Here is a 24,243-nt window from a genome sequence, read left to right as displayed (position 1 = left end):
CGTAGAGGTGAGCAGGGCGCGCGCAAAGTGCACATCTCCCCCTCTGGTAATTAAAGTGGATTGACAATAATAAATGATGATAACGATACAACATCAATAATAATGCTAGAGAAAGAATAAAAACAGAAACACAAGATAAATAGGTAGATAAGGTGCAGTGGCAAGATGATGGTAATAGTACTGATGATATGATGGTAATGTTATTGTTACACAGTATATAAAAATAGTACAGTATATATAGTATATAATATAACATAATATATATTTATATATGATAGTAATTATACCAATATAATAGCAGTATATAGTAATAATGGCAGCAGCAACAGTATATATAATAATAATAGTAAATATAATAATAATAATAACATGTACACATGTATAAATATGTGTATATAGACTTATATATACAAAGAATATACAGAGAGTATGATATAATATGATATGATATATAGTAGAGGTATAAATATAAGTATTTGAAATTTGACAATAATATGACAAATATGAAATTTGACAATAATACTACTACTACTACTACAACTAATACTACTACTAATAATAATAATAGTAATAATAACAGAAGTAGTAGTAGACGTAGGTTAGATTAGATTTGTATTTTAACATGTTTAACATTAAAATAATATCTCTATAAGCATGTAAGAAAAAAGGCACTTCAAACAAATGACCAATAAATAAAATGATGTCAACAACCCACATTTTTTCCATGTTTCATCCAAACATTTTTTGAAATCTGACAATGAAATCACAACCAGCAAACAAAGACATTGAGCGAGAGCATTTAAACAAATCAGATTTATTTTCTTACTCGGCTACTTCCATACCACAATCATCCATTTCAAATGTAACCAGTATATTGGTTTCCAACATCTGTTTGAATTGATTTATTGTTGATTTACATTTTGTCATCACAGTTCATACTTGACCAAGTTTTTAAACTATTGTGTTTTTAAGTTATATAAAGAATGGGCCGGATGCTTCTCTGTGGTTGTACTAACATTTTTTATAGGTTTTTTTTGTAGTATTATTATGTGCACAAGTTTGAATTTAAACAACCTTTGTGAAAAACAAGTGCATCTCTCTTCATATTAGCAGATGTGGTGATGATGACAAATCATGCAGCTGCTCCAAAGGTGGTGAATAATGAAACGATTCCAAGGAAACTAACATGACCTTTTATAATTCTACACACGCCACATGGCTGCATTTTCATATTAACACTTCAGAGCAATACATTGAATTATCAGTCATTTCTGTTGAATTCTAAAATGCATTTCACAAAGTTCACAGTCAATATCGCTTCATTTTATGTCAATAGACCAACTGTCAAAATGCCACATGATGACATTACAATACCACATCAAAGTGTATCTAAGGCTTTGATCAAGAGCTTAAAGAGACATTCAAAAAACCTTCCAATAACTCCATTTATTGCTTTTTTAAATTATCTTCTTATTGTTTACCCACAGTAACATGGATATTAAAGGTATGTTAGTACACATCCAAAACGATAAAAGGGCTATTTTAATAATCATAAAGAAATCATATGTCATGTTCGTAGAGGTGTTCATGGCACAAGTGTGAGACCCAGTGGACACACAGGGGATTGCAGGACGACTGCACATCATTTAAAAAATATAGGAACTTTGGCCTTTTAGTACAGTGAAACTAAATTTTTGTTTCTCAGTAGAAGTTGCACTTAACATACTGTACAAATCTTGCAGCAGAATAATAATATAAAGTCAAGGGTATATGCATTTTTCTGACAAAATTATCACCATTCACACTCATATCTTGTCCAATTAACCTAAACTTCCTGTTTTGGGGCTCTGGGAGGAAGATGGAGTTTCTGGAGAAAACTCACACAGACACAGGGAGACCATGCAGACTCCAGACAGAAAGTTAGCCTAGAACCTATTATTGGCAGTGCAAACCGCTTTGCCACAGTGCCACCCAGCTTCGTTCATGGATTCCATTTATTTCAATAAGAGCAACAACACCCTTCACAGACAACAGCAGAACAACCTGCCTGCACCTGTCTGTTCCTTGGATGTCCGAAGTATGTTAACTTTCAATGTGTCCGGCTTTCATCTGTCGTTTTCAGAAGTCAGACAGAAAACACAATGTCCTTTTGTAGCTGCAGGGTTCAGTTTTGTTGTCCTGTGTCTTTCCTCTGCTTCAACAGCTGAGTTTCCAACTCTTCCACTTGAACCTTATCCTGTTTCTTCATCCCCTTCCTCAGGTCTGCTACATCATTTGCACTAGAGAGAAAGACACAACGGATGCAGCAATTTATTAACAAGGAGAGGAGAGATCAGGATTAAAACCATAATATAATTGATAGCCTAACTGGAAGTGTTTAATCGTTCACCTGAGGGGGATGAAAATGATTCCACACGTCAGGTTCAGCTGCTGAATAATCTCCAGAAGGCTCGGACTGGAAAACTGGACAGAAACACTCATGAGATTAAGGAGAAATTGACTTTCTTCTTGAGGACGTGGACTCAATCAGCACAAACCTTCGGAGGTGGAACACATGCACCGGGCGTGTCACTGTAAAAATGGTTGATGGCTTTCTGAAGGACCACAGCCTGCTGAGTGAGGCTCTTCAGATATTCTGAGCTTTCCTTCGTACTGTCGTGGTTCTCACCGACCTTCATATGTGCAACAGCGAAAGGGTTTCAGTTAAAATTAGGAGAATGTAGCATCAACACAACACCAGCAAACACAGTATTCAACACCTTAAAAACACACCTGGCTCTTATATATCGCATAAGCCTCTCTCTCATGTTGCAGAGCTGATCGAAACTCTCCTTTGGTCTCGTATACGGTGGCGAGCAGATGATGACTGCGGAGAAGACAGGAGGAGGCATTTCTAGCATTTTCTGTAATTGTAATGTGTTTTTGTTTGTTTCTGAATAGAAGAATGTGGAAAAAGAACGCCAGCAGAACTTGGAAATAAACTTGTAGTCACCTGTGTGCCAGCCTCACAGATGTGGCGCCGCGGTATTTTGAGGTCAAATTTAAGGCGTTCTGTAGGAACTTCAGGGAAAGTTCATGCTCCATCAGTCCATGAAGCACGAGACCCAGCATACTCTGATGTAGTGGAGCACAACAAGCACATTGATAACAACAAATACAAAAGTATGTCATGGGTTATTTGAATTTACTAATACTTTAGTCTTTTTGTTAGTTTGTCAAAAATCTCTCCTCAAGATTTATTTCCATTTAAGTCTCCCCCAACATTACTTAAAGGCATTTTTCTTTCTATTGCTCCCTCCTTTCTGATTTGCTGTACTATTACACCTCTGATATCATGTTTTTGCCCGAGTCAGTTGTTTCTCGGTTTGTTTCAGCAGGATTATGCAAAGACAACACTTATTAACAGTAGCTTTCATTATTCAGACTTTCCTAACAAACCAAATCCACAAATTGGCAAAAAGCCCAGAATAAAGAACGTGTATAAATGACTTTAAATGTCAAGAATAGATCAATAACATCTTAATGGTTCTTTTGTGAAGTAGAAAGAAAGAAGGCGACACTTTGCCGATGTGTTCTCACTTACATCCAGCAGTGCGACCTGCGGATGATCCTCTCCGCTCACAAGCAGCGTGAGGTACCTTGCTCGATACAGCAGCTTCAAGGAGATGGAGAGTTGGCCTCCAGCAAAGCAGTACAGGCCCAGGTGAGTCTGAACCACAGACAGGAGAAAACCTCCAGTCAGGTGAGATGTTTGTAACAGAAAAGAAGATTGACGTGTTCCACAGTGTGTCTGTAGATCGATAAGAAGGTGAAGGAACTCACATAGTCTTGTATGGTCTGTGGATGGTCAATACCATGGAGTCGCTCACTACTCATAACAACCTTTTCCTGGTGGCTGAGAGCCTGTGAGACATGAGGAAAACTGTGATTTATGACAGTCTGGGACCAGACATTAAGTCATTAAAGGAACATGAATGAATATTTACGTCCGCATATTCCCCCAAGATGTAGCTGAGTCGTCCCAAGAGACGCAGACACACGCACACGTCCTCATGCAGGACCCCACAGACGCTGCTGAACAGAGTCAGGGCCTGGCTTATCAGCTCATAGCCGTCTCTGAGAAGCCCTGAGAGCAAAAACATGAGCAACAAACTAAGAACGTATGCATTAGAATCCAGATGTGAGCTCTTAGCACACTGAATGATTTTAACACATTAGCAAGTTAAAGTCTGTGTGAATCACTGAAGCGTGGATGGACGATATGTACATTTTAGAAGCTAGACATGACCCTAAATACAGTGTTTGTGTATAAGTGAGCAAATGGACCACCATCAAGTGGAGTCATTTTTAAAGGTCCATTTGAGCAACTATTCCTGTCAAGGTTCAGTCACATCCAGAACCCAGGCGTGGCCACCATGTGATTCTCAATGCAAACACACATACTCTACTTGATGTCTGTGCGTCTCTCACCCCTCTGCACTGCCGCCTGTGCTCGTTGCACAAGCCGTGTAGCGTCCGTCGCTGTGGGTTTGAGATGTTTGACCACAGGGAACATGTTGACGACATCTTCCTCACCAAACACCGGCTTGTGTCGAGACTCGAACACGTACTCCCTCAGCTGTACCTAAAAACAGAGAGAGAGAAAAGAGTTGCCAGCTTTGTTTTATTCATTTCATTTTCTGATTTGTTTATATTGAACTTTATTTTATTATAATTTCTTTCTCTCTTGCTCTGATTGCTGAGCTGACCTGTCCTCTTGTCCAACACTTTTCATTGTAGCATTATCCTCGTGTTAACTGATATACAACAATAAAAGTTGCGTTTTAAAGCAGCAATAGGTAACTTAGCCCTTTGGTGACCCCTAGTGGCTGCTTGTTACCACCGCTGAGGAGGTTATGTTTTCACCTCTGTCAGTTTGGTTGTCAGCAGCATTACGCAAAACCAACAAAACAGATCGTTTTCAGAAAATAACTCATAAAATGTTGGCGCAGATCAGAACAAGGAGGCTGATCCACATATTTCTTATGTCACTTTCTTCAGCGTTGTAAGAGAATGGACTTTTTTTTGACATATTCCCTGATTTCTCATGCAAGTTTTAAAGTATGTGAAATGTGGTGCAGCTTGATTGTATTTGAAGGGACAGTTGGGCGCTGGTGCAGGTACATGCTCTGCTGAGTGCCACTCCTAGGTCAATGTATGATGAAGAGCGACATGTTAGATGTCTAACCTGGATGCCCGTCTTGATGGCGATCTCTCTCAGGAGGGAGATCCTCTGAAGGCCGTGCTTTTCTATCACTTCATCTATACTGTCACTGGATACAGAGAAAGGCAAAGTGTAAAATCCTGTATTCAGCCACACACATTCATTAATCACAGACACACACCATGTACCTGTCTATTGTGTAGTTGAAATAGTCTCCGGCCTCAGTCCTGATCCTGCCCCACAGCTCACTGGGGGTCAGCCTCGCCCACACGCTGTCCGTCAACAAGGCGACTCGACTCCCGTGGCTCCGTCGGCGTCGGCTCCTGCGGCGAGAGAGCAACTCATCTGAGCCGGAGTCGGGGGTGCAGGACGAGGAGCTCAAGAGGCAGTTCAGGAAGTGACTGACGGCGGCAGAGAAAGCTGCAGGTTCCACATCCTGAGAGAAAACGAAGAATAGACACTTAGCTAGAAAATGACTGCTAGATTGTAAAACATGAACCTTTTAAGTTTCCAATATTTGAGCACATCACCTGTAGAAAGGTCCTGAAGATGTGTTTTGCACTTCTGATGATGACTTCACTGACAGCAAGTCTCTGTGAGGGAACATCTGATCAGTTCTCTCAAAAGCTTTATTTAAAGAACATGTATCAGCAAGAAAAATGAGTGTTGCTCCACGACATTTTAGTTTATGTTGTTATATTTCATGCTTTAATCTAAGTATTTAATTGACTTCCTTACTGGTGTACTGGGTGTACTTTTAACTAGAGTTTACCACCTTTGTTATACATGTTGCATGTTCTTGTGCTGCTGCTCTTATTTATCTTTTTGTGAGATAAAGATCATTTTCAACTCGAGTGGCCAACAAAGTGTTTTTTTTAGTATAGAGTTAATAACATTTATGATAAAAGTACCTTTATGTGTCCGAGTCTCCCTCTCTCCTCCACCCTGTGCAGTTCCCCCAGTAAGGTGCCCAGGTATCGCACGTTCACACCCTGCTGATGGAGCAGCGACGTCAGGGTCCCTCCATCCATCGGCACGGCTGTGTGGTCCAGACAGTCCCTCAGCTACACACACACACACATAAACACCATCATCATCACGCATGTTAAACTTCATGCACTTAATTATTGCTTCACACAACGCTCACCATGGCTGGAATCTGATTGGACAATAGAAAAGCGGCTGCGTCCCATAACAACTTCCTGTGTCTCTGATCGTCCTCGACAGAATCAGATGGGAAACGAACACCTGCGGAAAAGACACACACTGTTTAATCTGGTGTGTGTGTTTGTGTGTGTGTGTGTGTGTGTGTGTGCGAGTGCGTACTCAGTACCTGGAGAGCAAACATCTGGATTGAAGCGGATGTCAAAGCGAGTGTCACTCACGGATCCGACAGCCCGACAAGCTTCCGTCATCACATCTCTTCTCTGAGATTCTAAATGAGTAAAATGTGAAATGTTACAAAATAGCACAACCAATCAATGATCACAACCTTCTGCACTTTCTCAGTCTTATGTTTCTCAACTCAAATTCTCTCTGCAGTAAACCAGCTGCTCCTGGTTAATCAATATTCTGCCGGTGTTAGTCACCCATGGCATCTGCGGCTGTGGTTGTATCTCCAGTTCTCGGCTCACAGACCAGATCTTCTTCACTCTGCCCTGTAGCTTCATCCCGGTCCTCCAGTTGGCTGAGCCCCTGGGCCACCATCGTGACATAAAGTTCATACCTGCAAAACAAAACACAAGTTAATAGAATTAAATGCTTTGTTTCCAGTGGTTTTAATGTGGCCCTACATGGGGCTCTATGGGGCCCTCACATTGCCCTCCCTCACCTGTGCTGGACAAAGGCCTCTATCAGCTCCGGTCTCAGGCTAGCCAGGCTGTGACGATGTCGCCGTGGGTAACCCAAGCTCCTACATTCCTCTGGCACCTCCTCCCCCGTCTCCCCCGTCTCCCTCGTCTCACTTGCAGTCTCTGAGAACTGGAAGTTGAGGTCAGGGGGGACGGTGCGGAGAAGATCCAAGATGTAAGGTCGTCCATCATTACCCAGGATGCCCTTGGTTTCAATGCCAGAGCAAAGCTCCACTGGGATGTTGTCATGGTTGAGCACCTGGTGACGCTGGATTCTCAGTGGTTTACAGGTTTTATCCAGAAGCTCCAGAAACCTGTGGGAACACATACTTCTGATCATATCGAGTAAAGTTAAACTTTTACTTGATCAAGACGTAAATATCTGAAATAGATGTCTTTGTTTTCTGCTGATGTGAATTTTACCTTGGGTGCGTAAATACAGTTGCTCCATAGTCATTAGAGCCATAGACGAGACTCTGCTCCTGACTCTTCTCCAGTATCCCGGGAACAATCGTCTGAGCGATGACACGGACGCCACGATAATCCAACACGGCCGTCCCAAGGGTGTGAAGCCCGTCTGTGTCGACAGATGCATATGCCTGCGTTGCATAAAATCAGTTTGATGATAAGAATATAAAAACATCTGAGTGGGGGGGGGTGGTAAGATCAGACAGACACAACATCTGAAAGTTGTCATTTGAAAAGAAGCCCATGCAACTGCAGGGAGGATTGTCACCTTGATGTATGACTGATAAATGTAGTTTTTCCCTTTAATGTTCACACGTCAAACCCTGATAGAACAACATCCACATTTCTCCTGCAGGTGTTGACGTCTGGATCTACCTGAGCTCCTCTCAAGTCGCAGGTGGCAGCAGCGTGAGCAGCAGTGTTGCCCCCCAGTGGTCGGTAGTGCTCAGATATGTCGAACCCCAAGCTGAGGAAGATGTTGTTCCAGATGAACATCTGCATATGAGGCGCCTCACTGGGGTTTATCGGCATGACGTTACCGTCAATTACGGCCACAGCACCTTGTGTTGCAGCGGCAACAAAGTCAGTGTTGGTCTGGGAAGATTGATTTAGAAAAGGTCATAAACAAAAGAGCAACAAAAAAGCAACACAATCTAATACCAGAGCGGAAACATGGGGGGATTATATAACTTGTATTGAAAAGCTGAACAGCACAGATAAGTTTAAGAGGATATGGGAGGTGTTATGTATCTCATTCCTTTGTACTTTAAGTCTCTAAACTTATGATCTCACAGTCACAAATCTGCTTCTCCACTGATCTGGGAGAACATTGGAAAGAAGAATTTGAATCACCTTAAACACGCTCCTCTCTCTGTGCAGACGCTCCTGCAAAGACTTCCTGGGAAGTTCCCTGCATCCCTGCAGCTCCTCATTCCAATCCCGGCTCTGTGGTCAGAACACACCATCTAAATATCAGCATTATCATCACTATCAGTGCAATACAATTACCCTTAAGTTCTGTAGTTTGGTGCAATTTAATATTTCTCTGTATTTCCTAATTTAGCCTGATTCCCCTAATGTGTGTCTGCAACCTGCCCGGCTGTGTGCTTGTCCTGGCCCATGTGGCTGGCGTGCGTCTCCTCCGCTCGGACACAGTCCAGGCTGTGCTCTCCGTGGGGGGCCGTCCAGGTGAACACCTGAAAAGGGGCTGCGAAGCGCTCATACGGGTGCTGCTGGACTCTGGCTCAAAGCAAGAGACAACATTTACCAGTTAGCAAGCTCAGAAGGTTATGTTTCACCAGACTGATATTTCACTCGTCACTTGATGGTTGGAGGTGATAACAGTCGCTCACCTTCTCTTCTGCAGGGCGCTGAAGTTTTTCCTGAACGCAGGACTGACGTGATTCAGCAGCTCAACCAGGGAGTGGCAGAGGGTTTTGGGAGCTGCAGGTTTCGGGTTGAAGTTGAAGGCAGTTGACCTGGAGCAGTCAGAGCACACAGATTGTCGCAGGAGTTTCTAACTCATTGATTACAAAAACAATAGGCACTTAACTACCAAGCACTTAGCAACGACAGTGTAACGCTCACTGGTTGAGGTAGAAACCACGTGTAGAGGACGTAATGTTGAGCTCTCTGTCCTCCATGGTCAGGGCGTTGAGGTACATGAGGTCTCCGTGCATCTTCCTGTTCCCTGGAGGAGGGTTCCAGCTGCTCATGGTCAGAACCCGCAGGCACTGTAAAGGCTGTAAGGACACTTCACTATGAATTAAGAGAACATGTTTCCTTAAAGTTTGCAACATATGTTTAACAAAGTCATATTTGCAGTTATGGGTTTATCTCTCACCTTCCAGTCGTCTCTGAGCGGCTGCAGGGGAAGAAGAGGTCGCTCCTTACATCCAGGGAGGATGAACTCCGGAGGCCTGTGGTCAACGGAATCCTTCTCAGAGACGCGCCTCTTCCCGACATTTTCACCGTCTGAAACGATGAATATGTTGAGTGACGGAAATGCTCAGAATGAGTGTGACGTGAGGAGGTGTAAGAGAAGAAGCCTACCCTTGTCTCCTCTGGTGTAAAAGGTGAGGTAAGACAGCGAGCTGCCGTTCACGCCGTTGTAAGCGTCCGCAGGGTCGAGGCTCCTCAGAAGATCACAGACATGATGGAGATGAAGACGAGCGTCACGCACTGTGTAAGAATCTGCATCGAGAGCAGAGGAGATGCTCGTAAAGTGCATGATGAAGGGAGCGTGTTTATTGTTGCTGTGGTGCATTTCATGAAAGACGATAAACAAACAAACCAGTGTGTGTTCTGGACAACACAACAACCGAGAAGTGTTAGTGACAGATATTTAAACTTTCTAAAACAGCCTGTAAAAACTACAAAAACTGTTTATCAAGCAATCACTTCATGGGTGAATTTAATACGCAAGTCAATATAATAATTGAGAAATACACAATTCACACACTATGTAAGTATTGTATATTTCACAGAACGCAACTGCAAGTGACCAGTACATTTAGGAATTTATAATTTCATATATATTGTGTCAATGTTGTTATTTTCTTCTGGTTAGCGGACAAACCTTTCCAACTCCTGAGCTACACCCGAGATGTTTCTATTGTACTGGAAGTTGTGTGCTATGGCCGCCTGAATGTGAGCTGTAGCATTGTAGTAGCACAGTTGTAGCTGTAGAATTATTCTCCATCAACAGACCTGTGAACTAATGAACACTTCTATATTCATGTCAGAACAACTTAGACTTTTTAATGTTACAGTTTTGAGGCAAAGAGAGAGAATGTGTTCAGCACCTGTCCAACTTATAATTGATGCTGATTTGAACTTCTAGAAAAATCAAACTTATAATGAGGACCGAGTAGACGGAGGCCGTTACCCTCCACCAGCTTGATCAGCGCTCCGTCCTGGAGGCCCTGGATGCTGCCCAGCTCTGTGATGTTGTCCAGCGCGGTGCCTCCCAGCTGCAGAGAGAAACGTGTGCGATGGCACGTGACCTCGTGATCCATCAGCACCTGGTGCAGCTCGGCCACCAACATCTGGCCTGACACCTGAGAGCGGAGGAGAGAGCGAATCAGAGAGACGTGAAGATACAGGGAAGAATCTTCAGGGGAACTATAGGGACCGAACCTGGAGCTCCAAACTCTCTGTTCCAGGAGGTTGGATTCTGACAGTACATCTCGTCTCTTGGAGATCAACTATGTCACGGATGCTGAGTTGTTCCTTCTTGTCAGAATCACATTGTTCCACACCAGCTTCCTCGGGGCTTTCTGCATTTTGATGAGGAGGTGCTGCTGACAACAGTGCACAAGAGACACAAACAGACAAAAACTGACTGGGTCATATGGAGGAACACTTTTTTACACAGAACTTTAAATAAAAAATAGAAAAGTTGTAAAATACAAATAAATATTAAATAAAATTGCATGGAATAAAAATAGACAATTGAAGTGAAAAATAAAAGTCTTAAATGTGTGAAAATAACCTGAAACTGAATTTCCTGATTGAAGAAGAAATCATAAAACAGTGGGATAAAATAATTAAAAGTATAAATTCACATATACAGTTAGCTTTTTTATAGGTTTAATTTTCCACTCTTCTTTTTGTTTTTAATCTCTTTAATGTTTTACTTAACATTTCCCTTTGCCTCTTCTCAATTTCACTTTGCCATTTAAATTCCATATTTTTAACTGATTATCCTAAAAACTAAACTATAATGTTTGTTTGTTATTGTTTTGTCTGTGAATAAAAGTCTGCCTCTGATGTGCGATGATCCAGTGTTACAAGCTTCCACTAGAAGCTGCAGGAGCGTGCATGAATAATTCAGTTTAATAAAACCACCCACCTTTGACATGTGGTGCTGCCAGAAACAACCTGTCGACTAAAAACAAGGTCAACTTCTTCATCTCAGCTCCCTCCTCCTCCTCCTCCTCCTCCTGAGTCAGATCTGTCTCCACGGCCTCCTGCAGACCTGAACTCTCGTCCTCTTCCCTCTCTGGTGAGTTTTCCTGACTTTCAAAACGATCTGTCGACTGATCTGTGTCTTCCTCAAACAGATTTATCTCTGTTTTCGTGTTAAGATCCTTTTCGTTTACGTTCTGATGCTCGCGCTCACAGATCTGCTCCTCATCCTGCCCGCTCTCCTGCGTGGGGTCTACATGACACCCTGCAGGGTCAAAGGTCGGCTTCCTTTGTGATTGCTTCTCCTCCGTGTTGTTTGGATCGTGTCCAGTCAGCATCACTGAAGTGCACTCTGATTGAACACTTACTCCTTTGTCTTTTACATCCGCCTCTGTCCAGGTAAACTCTGCATGTTCCTCACCGGCAATATCCTTCTGCTGTACCTTCAAAACATCTGCTTCCTCTTGTAGCTCAGTCTTTTGTTCTGTTTGTAATATACAGATCTTCACTTCTTCTTCTTCTTCTTCTGCTCTCTCGTGTAAATCTCTGAAGGACAGTTTCTTTCTTTCTGAATGTTCCTCCACTTTCCTTGACTCCTCTAACTCACTAAAACTGTCTCCGTCAGACCAGGTTTCAGATCCCAGTATCTGTTCACTCTCTTTCTCTGATGGCAAATTATAGAGAGTTTCTGAGTGTCTCTCTCGGGATGTTTCCACCTTCTGCAGTATTTCATGTTTTTCCTCCACATCCTCAGACCTCAGACACACAAACATCTCTGTCTGTGTCTGAACCTCTGCCTGCGTCTCTGTCTGAGTCTGCACCCCCATACCGATCTGTGTCTCCATTTCCGTCTGCGTCTCCACCTCAGAGAACCCCCTGTTTCTCCTCATGATGCTCCTCTCCTGTCCTGGGTCAAACACCCTGCTCACTCCGTCCCCTCGCCCCTCCTCCTCCTCGGACACCAGCAGACACACCATGGGCTCCACCAGGGTCATGTCCCCTCCCAGGCTGCTGCTCAGGATGATGTCAGGGAACAGGAAGTGCTGTGGATCGAGGGATGGGTTCGTAACGCCGGCGGAGACGGTCAGCAGATCGTCCTCCAGGTCGTCACAACATTCACTCTCTTCGCTGGACAGCAGGGGGGATCTTTCCGCCTCTCCCTGGCCTGGTGTGTCCTTACACTTAAAGTAGTGTGACAGAGTGTGACAGCACTGAACTATGTTTCCCATGGTGCCTTTCTGCACAAAACAGTGATACAACTCTGCAGAAAGCCTGCGGGAGAAAAGACAACAGTATTAATATCGTTGAAGCTATTAAGAGAAAGTTGAATCACAGTTTTGTTGCTTTCCTCCCGGTGTTGAGTTACTGTTTACATATTTAATGCACCTACGCCTTGTATTAAGCTACTAAGTATACACTGTGAAAGGCTTAGTCACATGTGTGTGTGTGTGTCTGTGTGGTAGGTGTGAATACAAGCAGCTAAGAGCCTTAGACAACAGCTGATGACAGAGAGATTACAAAGTGTCCCTGCAGCGGTGTCACCTTTCAGTGGAACGGACCGGAACACCTCGGAGACTGGATCCGTTCAGATGAGCTCTGGAACGCTGATGGACATGTGGGAATCGTGGAGAACAGATGAAAGGGCTCGATGACGAAGAGCTGCCTCTGAGCTCCACAGAATCGTATGAATCAAAACACAGAAGATCTCAAATTAGTTTTGAAAAAGTAACTCACCTTATTCGAGCTCACAAGGACAAACATGTACAGCATCAAGATGACATGATGGGTCCTACCAGGCAGTGCAGAGAGAGGGAGAGACAGTCAGTCTGTGTCCTCTCCTCCAGACTCCTGAAATCAGAGAGGTGGCGTCTCCCAGGTTTTCCTCCAGAGCAGGAGACTCCCCTCTTTTGTCCTTGCTGCGAAACTACGTTACACAAACGGAGCTTCAGTGCATGTGTGTGTGTGTGTCCGCCGTTCATGGCTGGAGAGGGTGTGTGCAGGAGCCTGTAGGCCCCACATGCACATTCACACACTTAGTACCCATTCAAGTCCAGAAGAGGGCAACCTCTCTGCTGTTTGTGATGTAACATCCTGTTTTCAGACGCTCTATGCACTCTCTAGCAACCTTGAGTGTGAGCACATGCAGGAGATGTAGAAACACAAGCAGCAGGATGGTTGCAGCTCCTCAGTGTTTTGTTATATTTGTAAAAAACCACACGTCACAGCCATCTCCAAACACAGAGTCCTGGAAACAAACCTCCAGTGTTCCGTCTCCGCTCGGTTGCACAATTTGAGGAGTGAGCTGGAAACGATGGAGCTCCGCGGTTGCCATGGCAGCGCTGCAGAGGAACATTAACATTCCGAGCACGGTCGCCAAGACAACAGTGGGAACCGTCTAGAACGGGACATTTGCTCTGAGCGTAGTTTTGTGCTACTGATTAAATAAAAAATGTTCATTGAATGACTCCTAATTATTGTTAATAAAGGAATGACCGAGTTGATAAATGGCATTGAAAATCTAGATTGTAATTAAAACTTTCTTTCTCAATTCATTTGCATATTTTCAAACACAAAGAGTTTAATTTGCTTAAATTAAGATAAATAAATAGATACAAATGGAAAAATAAACCATCATATGTACATAAATATGAATTAGTGGGTGCATTGCAAATAAACCTGTGTGCAGTATCTTCATTTTTGTCTTTCTCCTCCACATCTCTTAAAATGTTTCATTGCTATACATGGTTATGTTTGAATGCTACAGCTGGTAGCAATACATTTCTTTATGATCTAAACTGCGAGTAATGATGTCAACAATAGACTTTGTGTGTCGAGGTTTGCTCTCCACTTCTCTTTTGTGCGCCTGTGCTGCCGCCGCAGATCATATCAGATGTTATGTTGTCTGTTGCTTGAGGTTTCAGGTTCATCTGCATGATTTCATTGCGGATATTCACTCTAAAATTGTAAAATTGTAACTTTCTGCAAGACAAAATCTTTCATTTATTTTGTACTGATATCAATACTGATGCATACACCTCTGCAGAAATGTCAGCTGGACAAGACCCTCAATGGTAAAGGGTGTAATGGATGGATTGATATCCGAGACTCAATAACATAAGGATTTATGGTCACAGGAGGAAAAACACAGGTCTAAATGATCAAATGAATGACGGCTGAATTCCATTTTGCTGCTTCCATTTCTGTGTCCTTGCATTGCTCATGCTGACGTATACATACACACGTGACTCGCTGAGACGTTGACACAGAACAGAGCCTTTTGTTAATGTCATCAGTAACACGGTTGTTGTTTTTTACACTGCTGCGAAGAAACCTTCTAAAATCCCTGAAAACAGACCACATGACAAGAGGAGTATAGTTCTGCCATTATTAGGCACATTGCATGAATTTAATAAAGTGCAAATCATACAAAATGTTCCTACACCACCTTCACGAGGGACTTTCTGCACCTGGACGCTGGTTGAACGGCACAGACCGGTGTTCACTCACCCAGAGGCAAAGGCTACTTCTTACAGGCAAACGCTGTGTTGTTAAAACCAAAAGGCATCCATTTATAAAACTGTACCACTGTTCACTCTTTGCTGACCCACCCGTTTCCTCGTATTTTCCAAGTAGCTCGTTGTACCATCAATGTGACAATTTGCGCTACTATGTCTACGTGTAGATCGATCACTCGCGCCTGTGCAACTACCTCTAACTCTACGGACTATCACAAGGTTACATCTCCCTCATCTTTTCTAGAATAACCACGTCACTTGTGGACCGAGGATCGGCCGACACCTCCTGGAAGACAACGCCACCTCTCCGTCGTCATCACAGAGCGGTTTCCCCCTCCCCTGCTCCCATGTCCACCCTCCTGTGCACCCTGCTGTCCTCGATGTCCTCCCACTCGTCCTCCATCCCCTCCGCGCCATGCATTGTGATTGGTCGGTTCAATCGCAGGAGGCGGTATCTAAGTGGCACCAAGAAGAGGGCGGGGTCGGGCATGGAGCGCGGCCGCTGCGGTGACGTCACTCTCTCCTGCGGGACGCACGCCCTGACCCGCTCCTCCCTCAGTTTGACACGCCTCCTGTGTCGCTCCTCTGGTTGGCTGGGGGAGGCGGGAGGAGGCGGAGACAGAAGCCAGTCTGAGCCCTCCCCTTCATCTTCATCATCATCGTCTTCGTCCTCCTCTTCTTCTTCTTCTTCTCCTTCTCCATGCTGTCCTCTGGGTTCCTCCCCTCCTTCCGCAGCAGACTCGGCGCTCTGCCGTTGACGGAACAGTTTTAAGCGTGCGGTGTGGAGCTCGTGGCAGAGGGTCGTCGTGGTGACGTTTTGGCGTTGCAGCTCACGACTCAGCAGCGTGATCTTGTGGCTGCGGCGTTTCAGTTCCTCCAGGAAGTGCCGCTCTTCGTCCCTGAGGCTCTTACCGAGCGCTGATGTCCGAGCCCGGCCAGCCCGCAGCTCGCCACGCACAGCAACCATCATGCACTGCTGGTCGTCCAGGAGACGCTCCGCAGCCTCACAACGTGCCGCCAGCTCCGCCTCCTCCTCTGAGAAACACACATACACACAAAGAAAATGACTGTGCTGTACACAAAACAACTTTCTGCTTCATCAATCCTTCTTAAATCGCTTTTCTGTGTTCCCTCATTTGTTGGGAATATATGTGCATTATTAATATATAATACACATATATAAAGATGTCGATTTGTAAACATGGATGATGCACAAAGACTGAGTTGTTGTTTACATACAAAACAAAAAAAATTGCCAGTTGTCTGGAGAAAGCCTCAGAAAAGAGAAAGAATTTTCTCCGCCTAGTGCCCGATTGTAAAGTCTGCAGAAAGTCCGGAGGAGTCGATGTGAGAAAACAGCAGGGGATCCTCTGAGGGATCGGTTGATAATGCCTCTAACACGTGACAAAAACTAAATTATATAAATATCTCAGGTTAGAAAAGTGGTTGAAGTTGACATGAGAGTTTGTGGCGATAAGAGCCGTCACTGTGAGAATCTCCTGCTGTGTTGTTGCATGTGTGAAAGACAAACTGCTGAGAAGGTACGGATTCCAGTTCTCCGGAGTACCTCTGCAGGACATGTCTGAAAACGGCTTATGTGAAGATCTCCTCCCCTGATCCAGGTCTGCTAAAATTGATTGGGTTCACGCTCCACCTCTCTGTTATGGTTATGTAATCCTGATAACTGACAAGCAAACACAGACGAAAACACATTTTCCTTGGTGGAGGAAACTATGAAATCTGTTATCTGTATACATGGAACCTTACACTGCTGAAATATGAGTTAACATCATCAGAACTCATGTTTATAATCAGGCATATGGATGTAAAACTAATGTTGTACAGCTCATCACTGTATATTTTCTATTGTGACGTCCTAAGTGAATTTCCCGGCCTCCTCTCTGCAGCCATGGCACCTCCCCCTCCCCTCAGTTATCATGGTATAAAGTATCTGCCTCTCCCACAGATCAGCGAGCAGCTCTAGTGTCTCACCTGCTGTGTTTCTGTCAGGAAACCTGGAGTCCAGCTCACAGCTCAGCTCTGCAGACAGGAGCAGTAGAAGCAGATGAGCCAGGGTGAGACACAATGAGCATGATTTTAAGAGACACATAAAGAAGGAGATGGAGAGGGTCCCCGGTGGACTGACCATGGCAGCGCCTCTTCAGGTGTGTGATCTCCAGCTGCAGGCCGGTCAGCATGGCCAGGTGCTCCTGCTGCAGGAAGGCGATGCCTCTCTCCACACTGGCCACCTGCTGCTCCAGCCTCCCAGCCTCCATGGCTGCTGAACCCCCACACAACCTGCACATTAAGATTAAGATACATTTATTTGTCCCAAACACATGCACAGAGGGAAATTTAACCTCTGCTTTAAACCCATCTGGTGCAGGACACACAGAGCAGTGAGCAGCCATGTACGGCGCCCGGGGAGCAGATGTTGGAGGAGTGAGGTGCCTTGCTCAGGGGCACTAGACAGGGTAGGGAGAACCCTCTTGGATTTTTGGACAGATCAATCCAGGTTCGTCTTTTTGTTGTTTCTCCGTGGAGTCGAACCAGAGACGAACCAGAGACCTTTTCTGCCCAAAGTCCAAGTTTCTGCCACTAGTCCACCGCCTCTCCTGCATGCATGAGGGCAGCTGGATGTGTGCACACTTCTTTACATCACTAACGCAATGCAAACATACAGTACATGGTGCTTTTCTGCAACATTTCATTGTATAAATTCTGCTCATTTGCATAAAAAGCCTTCTCTCTCATTGAATGGCACAGGCTTGATTCTTATTCCTTTTTTTTTGCATCTCATTCCTGCAGCGGTGGTCTCTGGTGCTCAGTGTCTGCCTGCACCAGTGAGACCACCAGCCTCCCTGTGGCCTACCGTGATACTGAAGCGGTGTGCAGCTCGAGGCGCCTCTCATGGATCCTCGGATCGCCCTGGAGTCTCCGTCCTTGATGCTGCAGAGATGCAGAGATGCAGAGATGCAGAAAAAAAACAAGGGCTTCATGCAAACCGCGAAGGACGCAAACCGCCGCTCGTCTCCTGAGTGTCTGCTCGCAGGTGATGCTCCTCCGCTGCAGCTGGATGGCGTCTCCTCCTCCTCCTCCTCCTCCTGCTGCAGTCAGAGGAAATAACCTCGTTGTAACCTTCTGTGTGTTCGTGCTGCTGCTGCACTCACAACAAAGCAGCCCAGTATGGCGGGTGATCAGTGCCACCGGCAACAGGAGGAGGAGCTTTGTGGATTGGAGGATTCCAGCTGCTGTAAATAGAAAGGGTTGTTTTTTGTCCTTTGTGTTGTTTGTTTGTTGGTTTGGATGCTTGTCTGTGAGCAAGAATAAACAAAAAACTAGCAGAAGGGTTTCCACAAAACCTGTTGGATGGATAGGTTTGTGGATTCAGATCAGGGGGCGGATCCAGATCCAAGAATCTCTCTCAACTTGTTTCTCTTTATGAAAAAAAATCAAGCTCATCTCTACAGTGATTTCAAACCTTATAACATTACTCTTTACTTTATAATATTTCTATACAAACCACTACATTAAAAGGTGTATGTAATGTCTGTTTACAGAGCATTTACAACATATGTTTTATGTCTGTATCTCAACAACACTCAGCTTAATTTCATATATGACGTACATGAAGTATTAAAAAGCAAATGTTAGACAATATAATAAACATTTTCATATGTTTCATATGAAAATGCACACGTAGATAATTACTTCTGAAATATTGAGCATTACATATATCATGAATAGAAAAACTGTACAAGTTCGAGCAGGTTTTATTTTATTTGTGGTGCTTCATGACACATAGTGGTTACAACCCATCATCTTTATACTGGTCCAGAAATAAATAATTAAAAGTCGACACAGCAGGAAGAATTAAATGTTGTTTTTTTTTCATTGCTACGATCGGTTTCCTGTGAAGAGGTTGACGAGACTCATTCTCTCTTCTTGGCTGTTCCTCTGTTTGTTGCTCATGCTGAGGAGGGGAACAGGCTCGCTGTGCACACAGGTCTCATAGTGCGGACAGACCTTTAGATGAGCAGACATAGGAGGGATGTCGGACATGTGCCACGAGTCCACCGGGGAGAAGAGTCGGCTGAACTCCCAGACCTGGAGAGGAACAGGAGTCAGGAAGGAAACATGGATCATCTCTATCCACCTCCGCCAAAGAGGTTGGGTTTTCCAGCGAATCATAGATATTGACATAATAAGGGATATTTAGGCGATTGTATGAAATTTAGGGAGACTGTTAGGCCTTGGTGGAGGTATGTGCTCCACTGAGTGAGCTTCTAGATGTGTATGGAATGAATGGTGTTGGGTGTATGTCTCACAGGTTTGGCCCTCCACCTGGCTCCTCCATGTGAGTCGGTGGTCCTCTCCCAGCGGAGGGTGACCATCCCTCGGTCCTGCAGCAGAGAGGAGCACACCTGCCTCATGAGCCGGGACACCAGAGACAGCTGGGACAGGGACAGACTGTCCAGGAAACTGGTCACGTGGCACAGCACCTCATAGGGCAGCGAGCTCAGAGAGGACACCCCTCCTCCTCCATCTACGAGGGTCGGTCGCAAGTTGAAGCTCCTCAGCTGCTGACTGTAGGGAAAGGAATTTGGATTTTTAAAATGGTTAGGATTCTATTCACAGAAAATATGTGAATCTAGACCAATGGAATTGCAATGTGACTTCTGCTCACTTGAAGGTGACGGTGGCCTTTTGTGTGGACGGCTCAAACCTCCCCTGGCTGTAGGTGCAGCCGAGGTACGCTAGGGGGCATCTCTGCTCGAACCATCCACTCAGACATGTCTGGATGTCACCGTGGACGTTCCTGGAGAGGAGACGAGGATTCAAGATACACTCAGCGATTCTAAAGGAATCACAATCAACTTTGAATATATACAACTGATAAAAGCTCTTGAAATAGGTCTCCCGGCCTTTAATAGATTAATCGAACAACCTTCCCAATTAGCTGGTGGCGAACAAATGCAAAAATCTATGAAGATAAAACTGGGACTTGCTCCTGTTTTTATAGGAACATTCACATTACGTTTGTTTATTAACCTATGCCAACATTTCCAATCGTTTCCATTGTTTCTTCAGTGTTGGTCCTTTGAGATAAGAGAAACAAACTCTTGAAAATAACCCGTGTCAGGAGTAAGGATCAGAGCGGAGTCACATTCACGTCACAAGCACAACCACATCGGTAGAGTTGTCCGGCACCTGACATGTGCGGCGAACTCTCTCCGGTGGAAGGTGTGACCGCAGAGGAAGGCGAAGACGCAGCTGGCTCTGCTGTGTCGGCTGTTCACGCTCTCTGCCTGCAGCTGCAGACGAAGCCTCAGCGGCCTGTCCTCCATCACCTCCGCCAGGGTCGTCCTCCGTTTGAACGGTGCCGAGCGAAACGAGTGCGTCTGCGTTCCCACGTCGATGTAGAGGCAGTCGATTGCCTTGGACTCGCTGATCTGCACGGAAACAAACAGACCTGATTCATTCGGGTTATAGGACTGTCGTGTATTCACTAGAGTCAATGATTTTAGCATGTGTTTAAATACAATGACAGGCTGATATTTATGATGCTTTTCTTCGTGACTCTCAGACATTCCCAGAGAGTCCTCCAGATGTTTATTCAAGTAGGTCTGTCCCTCTTTGGAAAACCTTTGACTTAGGGAATGACCTCTGACCAGCAAATGGATGGGGGTAAAGGGAAGGTCCATGACCATTGCATTTTCATCTCTATGTGCAAAACACCTGCTTATTTGGGCTTATGGCCCTGTTGTGTGAGGTCATGTTATCTCTAGGTTTGGGGTCCCACCTCCCATCTATAAAACTTCTTGCCCTGCAGGGAGAAGACAGACTTTCACTATTGCCTTGTGATGTCTCGGGTATACCATGGTGCCCGTCTGACCTGTGAAACTTCTGTGTAATAAACATTATTATACTTGTAAGTACTGGGTCCGCGGTCCTTTCCTTCATCATCAAACTTCGACAACCACATCAACCTCTCGGCCGACCAGAATACACTTTAGGACCATACCGATTTGCATCTAAAGTCACACCTGGACACATCGAGTTGTCAATATACGTTCTTATATTGGTAGCGTCATCTGACCCTGACCTTGTGACCCATGACCTCCCTCTCAGCGTATCCCAGCAGGGTGTCTGCGGCTTCGTCACTGAACCAGTCCTCTTCGTTAACGCAGAGGTCTGATGTGTCCACGCCGCGCTGCTCACACGGCGCCCTCGGTACCGACTCGTACATGTGAACCCGACTCCTGTAGTGATAGCTTTCAGGGACCTTGAAGGAAGAAACACAAGGGAATATATTACCTGACATTGGGAAGATGGATAGAATACAGTGAAAAAAAACAACCACAGTGGCTGCATTTGTCACTACAGTTGTGTTCCTGTTTTAAAGGCTACCTGAGGAATGAAAGGTTTATTTCACAGTGAATAGAGAGTCTTCACCTTGAAGGAGCGCAGCGTCTGGACAGGAATAGGCTCCAGGCTCCCATAGACAAAATCTTTCTCCCTCGGCGTGCAGGCCTGGATATGTCCGAAGTTGAGCAGCATGCGCCCATGATGCACCATATACATGCTGTACTCCTGCGCCGTGAGCGCCTTCCCCAGACGCTCCATCACCCCCTCCGTCCACGGGGCCAACCCCGGCACCTCGCTGTCCTGCGTCTCAGCCTCCTGTGAATCTCCCCCACTCTGGGCCTGACCGCCCTCAGCAGGTCTTGGGCTTTGTTCGGGATGACCCAGGTTTTCCTGCGCGACAGCACAGCCGCCTCTCTCCATGCTGAACATCATATCACACAGGTTTCGCTTCTCTTTGCTGAGGACGAGCCCGGCACTGTTCTGTACAGTTTCCTGAACACTGATCTCACAAGAACTGTTTTCTGCCGAGACGGATGTGTGGCGACCCATGGAAGACCATTCAAGCAGAGAGATAGAAAATGACATAAATAAATTGCAGTATTTTACATGATTATGTGCATATGAAGGTTTTCATTTCAAAATACCATCTCCTCCATTTTCATTATTAAAAATGTTTATCCTCTCCATTAATGTTGCTGTTTTGTAGGCCTGATTTTAGTTGGTCATCTTATTTAATTTGGAAGGAAACAGTACTTTCATTCACCTTTATTTGCATCATTGTTTGTGACACCATTGAAAAACTCTCCCATCGCCGTCTCCTCTTTCTTCTCCTCCCTTATTTCCTCCTCCTCTTCCTCCTCCATCTGCTCTGGATACAGGGGCCTCATTTTCAGGCGGCCATAGAGCTCTGACTGATCAGCCAGGGCCACGGCCACATCCAGAGCCTCCCTCTGTCCCTCGTTGTCCTTCAGCACATTCTCCTGCAGGGTTGTGTTGCTGTGTGGGTTTGTGTCGTCGGTCGGCCAGCGGAGCCACTCCATGGAGCAGCACACCACGCTGGCCGGGCACACCTGGAGGTGAGCGGCCTGCGAGGAGCGGGCCAGCTGGACTGGGCAGCCGAACCCGGCGTTGAGGCACGGCACCCTCACCTTGGGGCAGAGCAGCAGGTGATCCTCTTCTTTGCACAGGTGGAACAGAGCTCCACAGTGCAGGCGGCAGGGGATAAGGGCGCAGCACACAGAGACCTCCACCCGAGCCCTGCAGCGCCGGCTGTAGCAGGAGTCACAGTGGACATGCTGCCGCTCCCTGGACGCTCGACAGCGACGACTCTGAGTGAAAAAGAAAGGAGATGAACTAAGATGAAAGAATAGAGAAAGAGCATTTTAAACATAGTACACTGTGTCACGGTTAGATAAGGGAGAGATGGACCCAGGATGCAGAGGTATCAAAATAAAGGTAATTTAATACAACAAAAGTCCTTTTAACAAGAAACAAACAAAACAGGAACACTAGCAGGTAAGCACTGGCGACAAGGCGCACAAGGAAAGAAGCAGGGGAAACTGGACGAAACAGCAGACAAGAACTAACAATTTAGACGACGTGAAACAACGAGTACAACCCGACCAGGGACTAAGGGGAACACAGAGGCTTAAATACAAAAGGAGGAAGGCAGGGGCAATTAGGCACAGGTGAAACACATGACGAATGGGCAAGACAATCACCGACAGGAAGTGAAGACAGAGATAACACACAAGGAACACGAGACTGCAAAATAAAACAGGAAACAGAAAACCTAGAGACTGAAATAACAAACTATAATGACAGATCATCACACTCTGTTTCTTTAAAGTTTGATCAGTGAAAAAATGTAAGGTTGTCTGTGCTCACCATTATTGCAGGATCAAACGTTTAGTGATTCTGCAAGAAAACACAGAAAACTGACAAACAGACTCAAACTTTAATCTGCAGCCAAACATGAGGCCGTGATATTAAATCAGATCAGCGATACATTTTTCACTTGTGACCCCTGAAAACAAAACCAGTTTCCTCACTGTCAAATCATTAGATTAACCAAAGGTACAGATGATTTTGAACAGATGTTTAATGTGAATAGGTTTCAAAGGCCTGATGTGCTAAAGGTCCCAGAAATTCAAACAAAACATGCTTGCAGCTCTTGCCCCTCAAAGATACAATAAAGCATATGTAAAACTAGAGGATGATGATGCAGCTATTGAACAATGCTAGTCTGAAGGTAATGTCACTTCAATCCATTCAATAGTTGTTAAGATATTTCCTTCTGGACTAAGTTAGTGACAAAGATCCGCAGCACAGGAATCCTTTGCACACTCATGCATTAAGAATAAAACAAATGTCCATTGGCTCTACAGCATTCTTATAAACAATTTATTCAAATGTACTTATTCAACCTGTTACTTTTGATTCAAGAGCCGATATTCAGGGTAAAAGTTAAACTACAGGAATACATGAAGAAAATAATATAACTTTAACAGTTGTACTTCTTGTCAGGGTAGTTTCACTGCACTGCTTACACTTTAGATACAGAAATGGAAAAAAGACATTATCAACACACTCACAACAGAATCAAACGTCGTGGTCCCACTGCGGACGTCTTGTTTCCTCTCTTTAGTTTTATAATGTTGTTTTCAGTGTCCGTGCTCTTTGAACTGACGGGTTAAAATTAGCCGAGCAGCACCGAGCAGGTTCAGCAGAAGGAATCCCCCCCCCCTCCTCAGATTGTCACTCTGCTCCTCTCACTGGATTCAAGTCACAGCCACCAAACTGCATTCGTTAGTTTCTACAGCTCTTCAGCTCTTCTAATTTTTAAATATTCTAAATCTCCACAAGAGGACACTGTTGGGATGTGACTTCAGCCTGATTTTGCTCCGCACAGGTTGAAATCAGTGATCAG

General features: G+C 44.9%; 3 protein-coding genes across 3 annotated transcripts; all 3 read right to left on the bottom strand.

Moving 5' to 3' along the window:
- Positions 1–2,164: 2,164 nt before the first annotated feature.
- On the bottom strand, positions 2,165–12,659 carry LOC133019783 (clustered mitochondria protein homolog). The gene is made up of 28 exons (XM_061086340.1): positions 11,375–12,659; positions 10,660–10,820; positions 10,409–10,580; positions 9,574–9,714; positions 9,365–9,495; positions 9,109–9,263; positions 8,874–8,999; positions 8,613–8,760; positions 8,374–8,466; positions 7,897–8,115; positions 7,477–7,652; positions 7,035–7,367; positions 6,793–6,929; positions 6,537–6,638; positions 6,351–6,451; positions 6,115–6,267; positions 5,734–5,796; positions 5,392–5,639; positions 5,228–5,312; positions 4,471–4,624; positions 3,987–4,126; positions 3,823–3,903; positions 3,584–3,709; positions 2,993–3,114; positions 2,773–2,866; positions 2,538–2,672; positions 2,390–2,463; positions 2,165–2,279 (listed from the first exon to the last, which is right to left on the bottom strand). Exons 1-28 carry the CDS (start codon positions 12,657–12,659, stop codon positions 2,165–2,167), a joined length of 5,070 nt encoding a protein of 1,689 aa, XP_060942323.1.
- A 2,602-nt stretch (positions 12,660–15,261) lies between these two features.
- Positions 15,262–17,221, bottom strand: LOC133018939 (coiled-coil domain-containing 92B-like). Its single transcript, XM_061085279.1, has 3 exons — positions 17,092–17,221; positions 16,938–16,985; positions 15,262–15,980 (listed from the first exon to the last, which is right to left on the bottom strand). Exons 1-3 carry the CDS (start codon positions 17,219–17,221, stop codon positions 15,262–15,264), a joined length of 897 nt encoding a protein of 298 aa, XP_060941262.1.
- Positions 17,222–18,842: 1,621 nt separating this feature from the next.
- LOC133019782 (F-box only protein 40-like) lies at positions 18,843–24,119 on the bottom strand. The gene is made up of 8 exons (XM_061086339.1): positions 24,090–24,119; positions 22,078–22,642; positions 21,402–21,871; positions 21,052–21,231; positions 20,157–20,398; positions 19,633–19,764; positions 19,274–19,532; positions 18,843–19,052 (listed from the first exon to the last, which is right to left on the bottom strand). Exons 1-8 carry the CDS (start codon positions 24,117–24,119, stop codon positions 18,843–18,845), a joined length of 2,088 nt encoding a protein of 695 aa, XP_060942322.1.
- Between the last annotated feature and the right edge of the window lie 124 nt (positions 24,120–24,243).

This window comes from Limanda limanda, chromosome 14, assembly GCF_963576545.1.
Source record: "Limanda limanda chromosome 14, fLimLim1.1, whole genome shotgun sequence".
Classification (NCBI taxonomy): domain Eukaryota; kingdom Metazoa; phylum Chordata; class Actinopteri; order Pleuronectiformes; family Pleuronectidae; genus Limanda; species Limanda limanda.
This window is presented reverse-complemented; position numbering and strand designations above follow the sequence as displayed.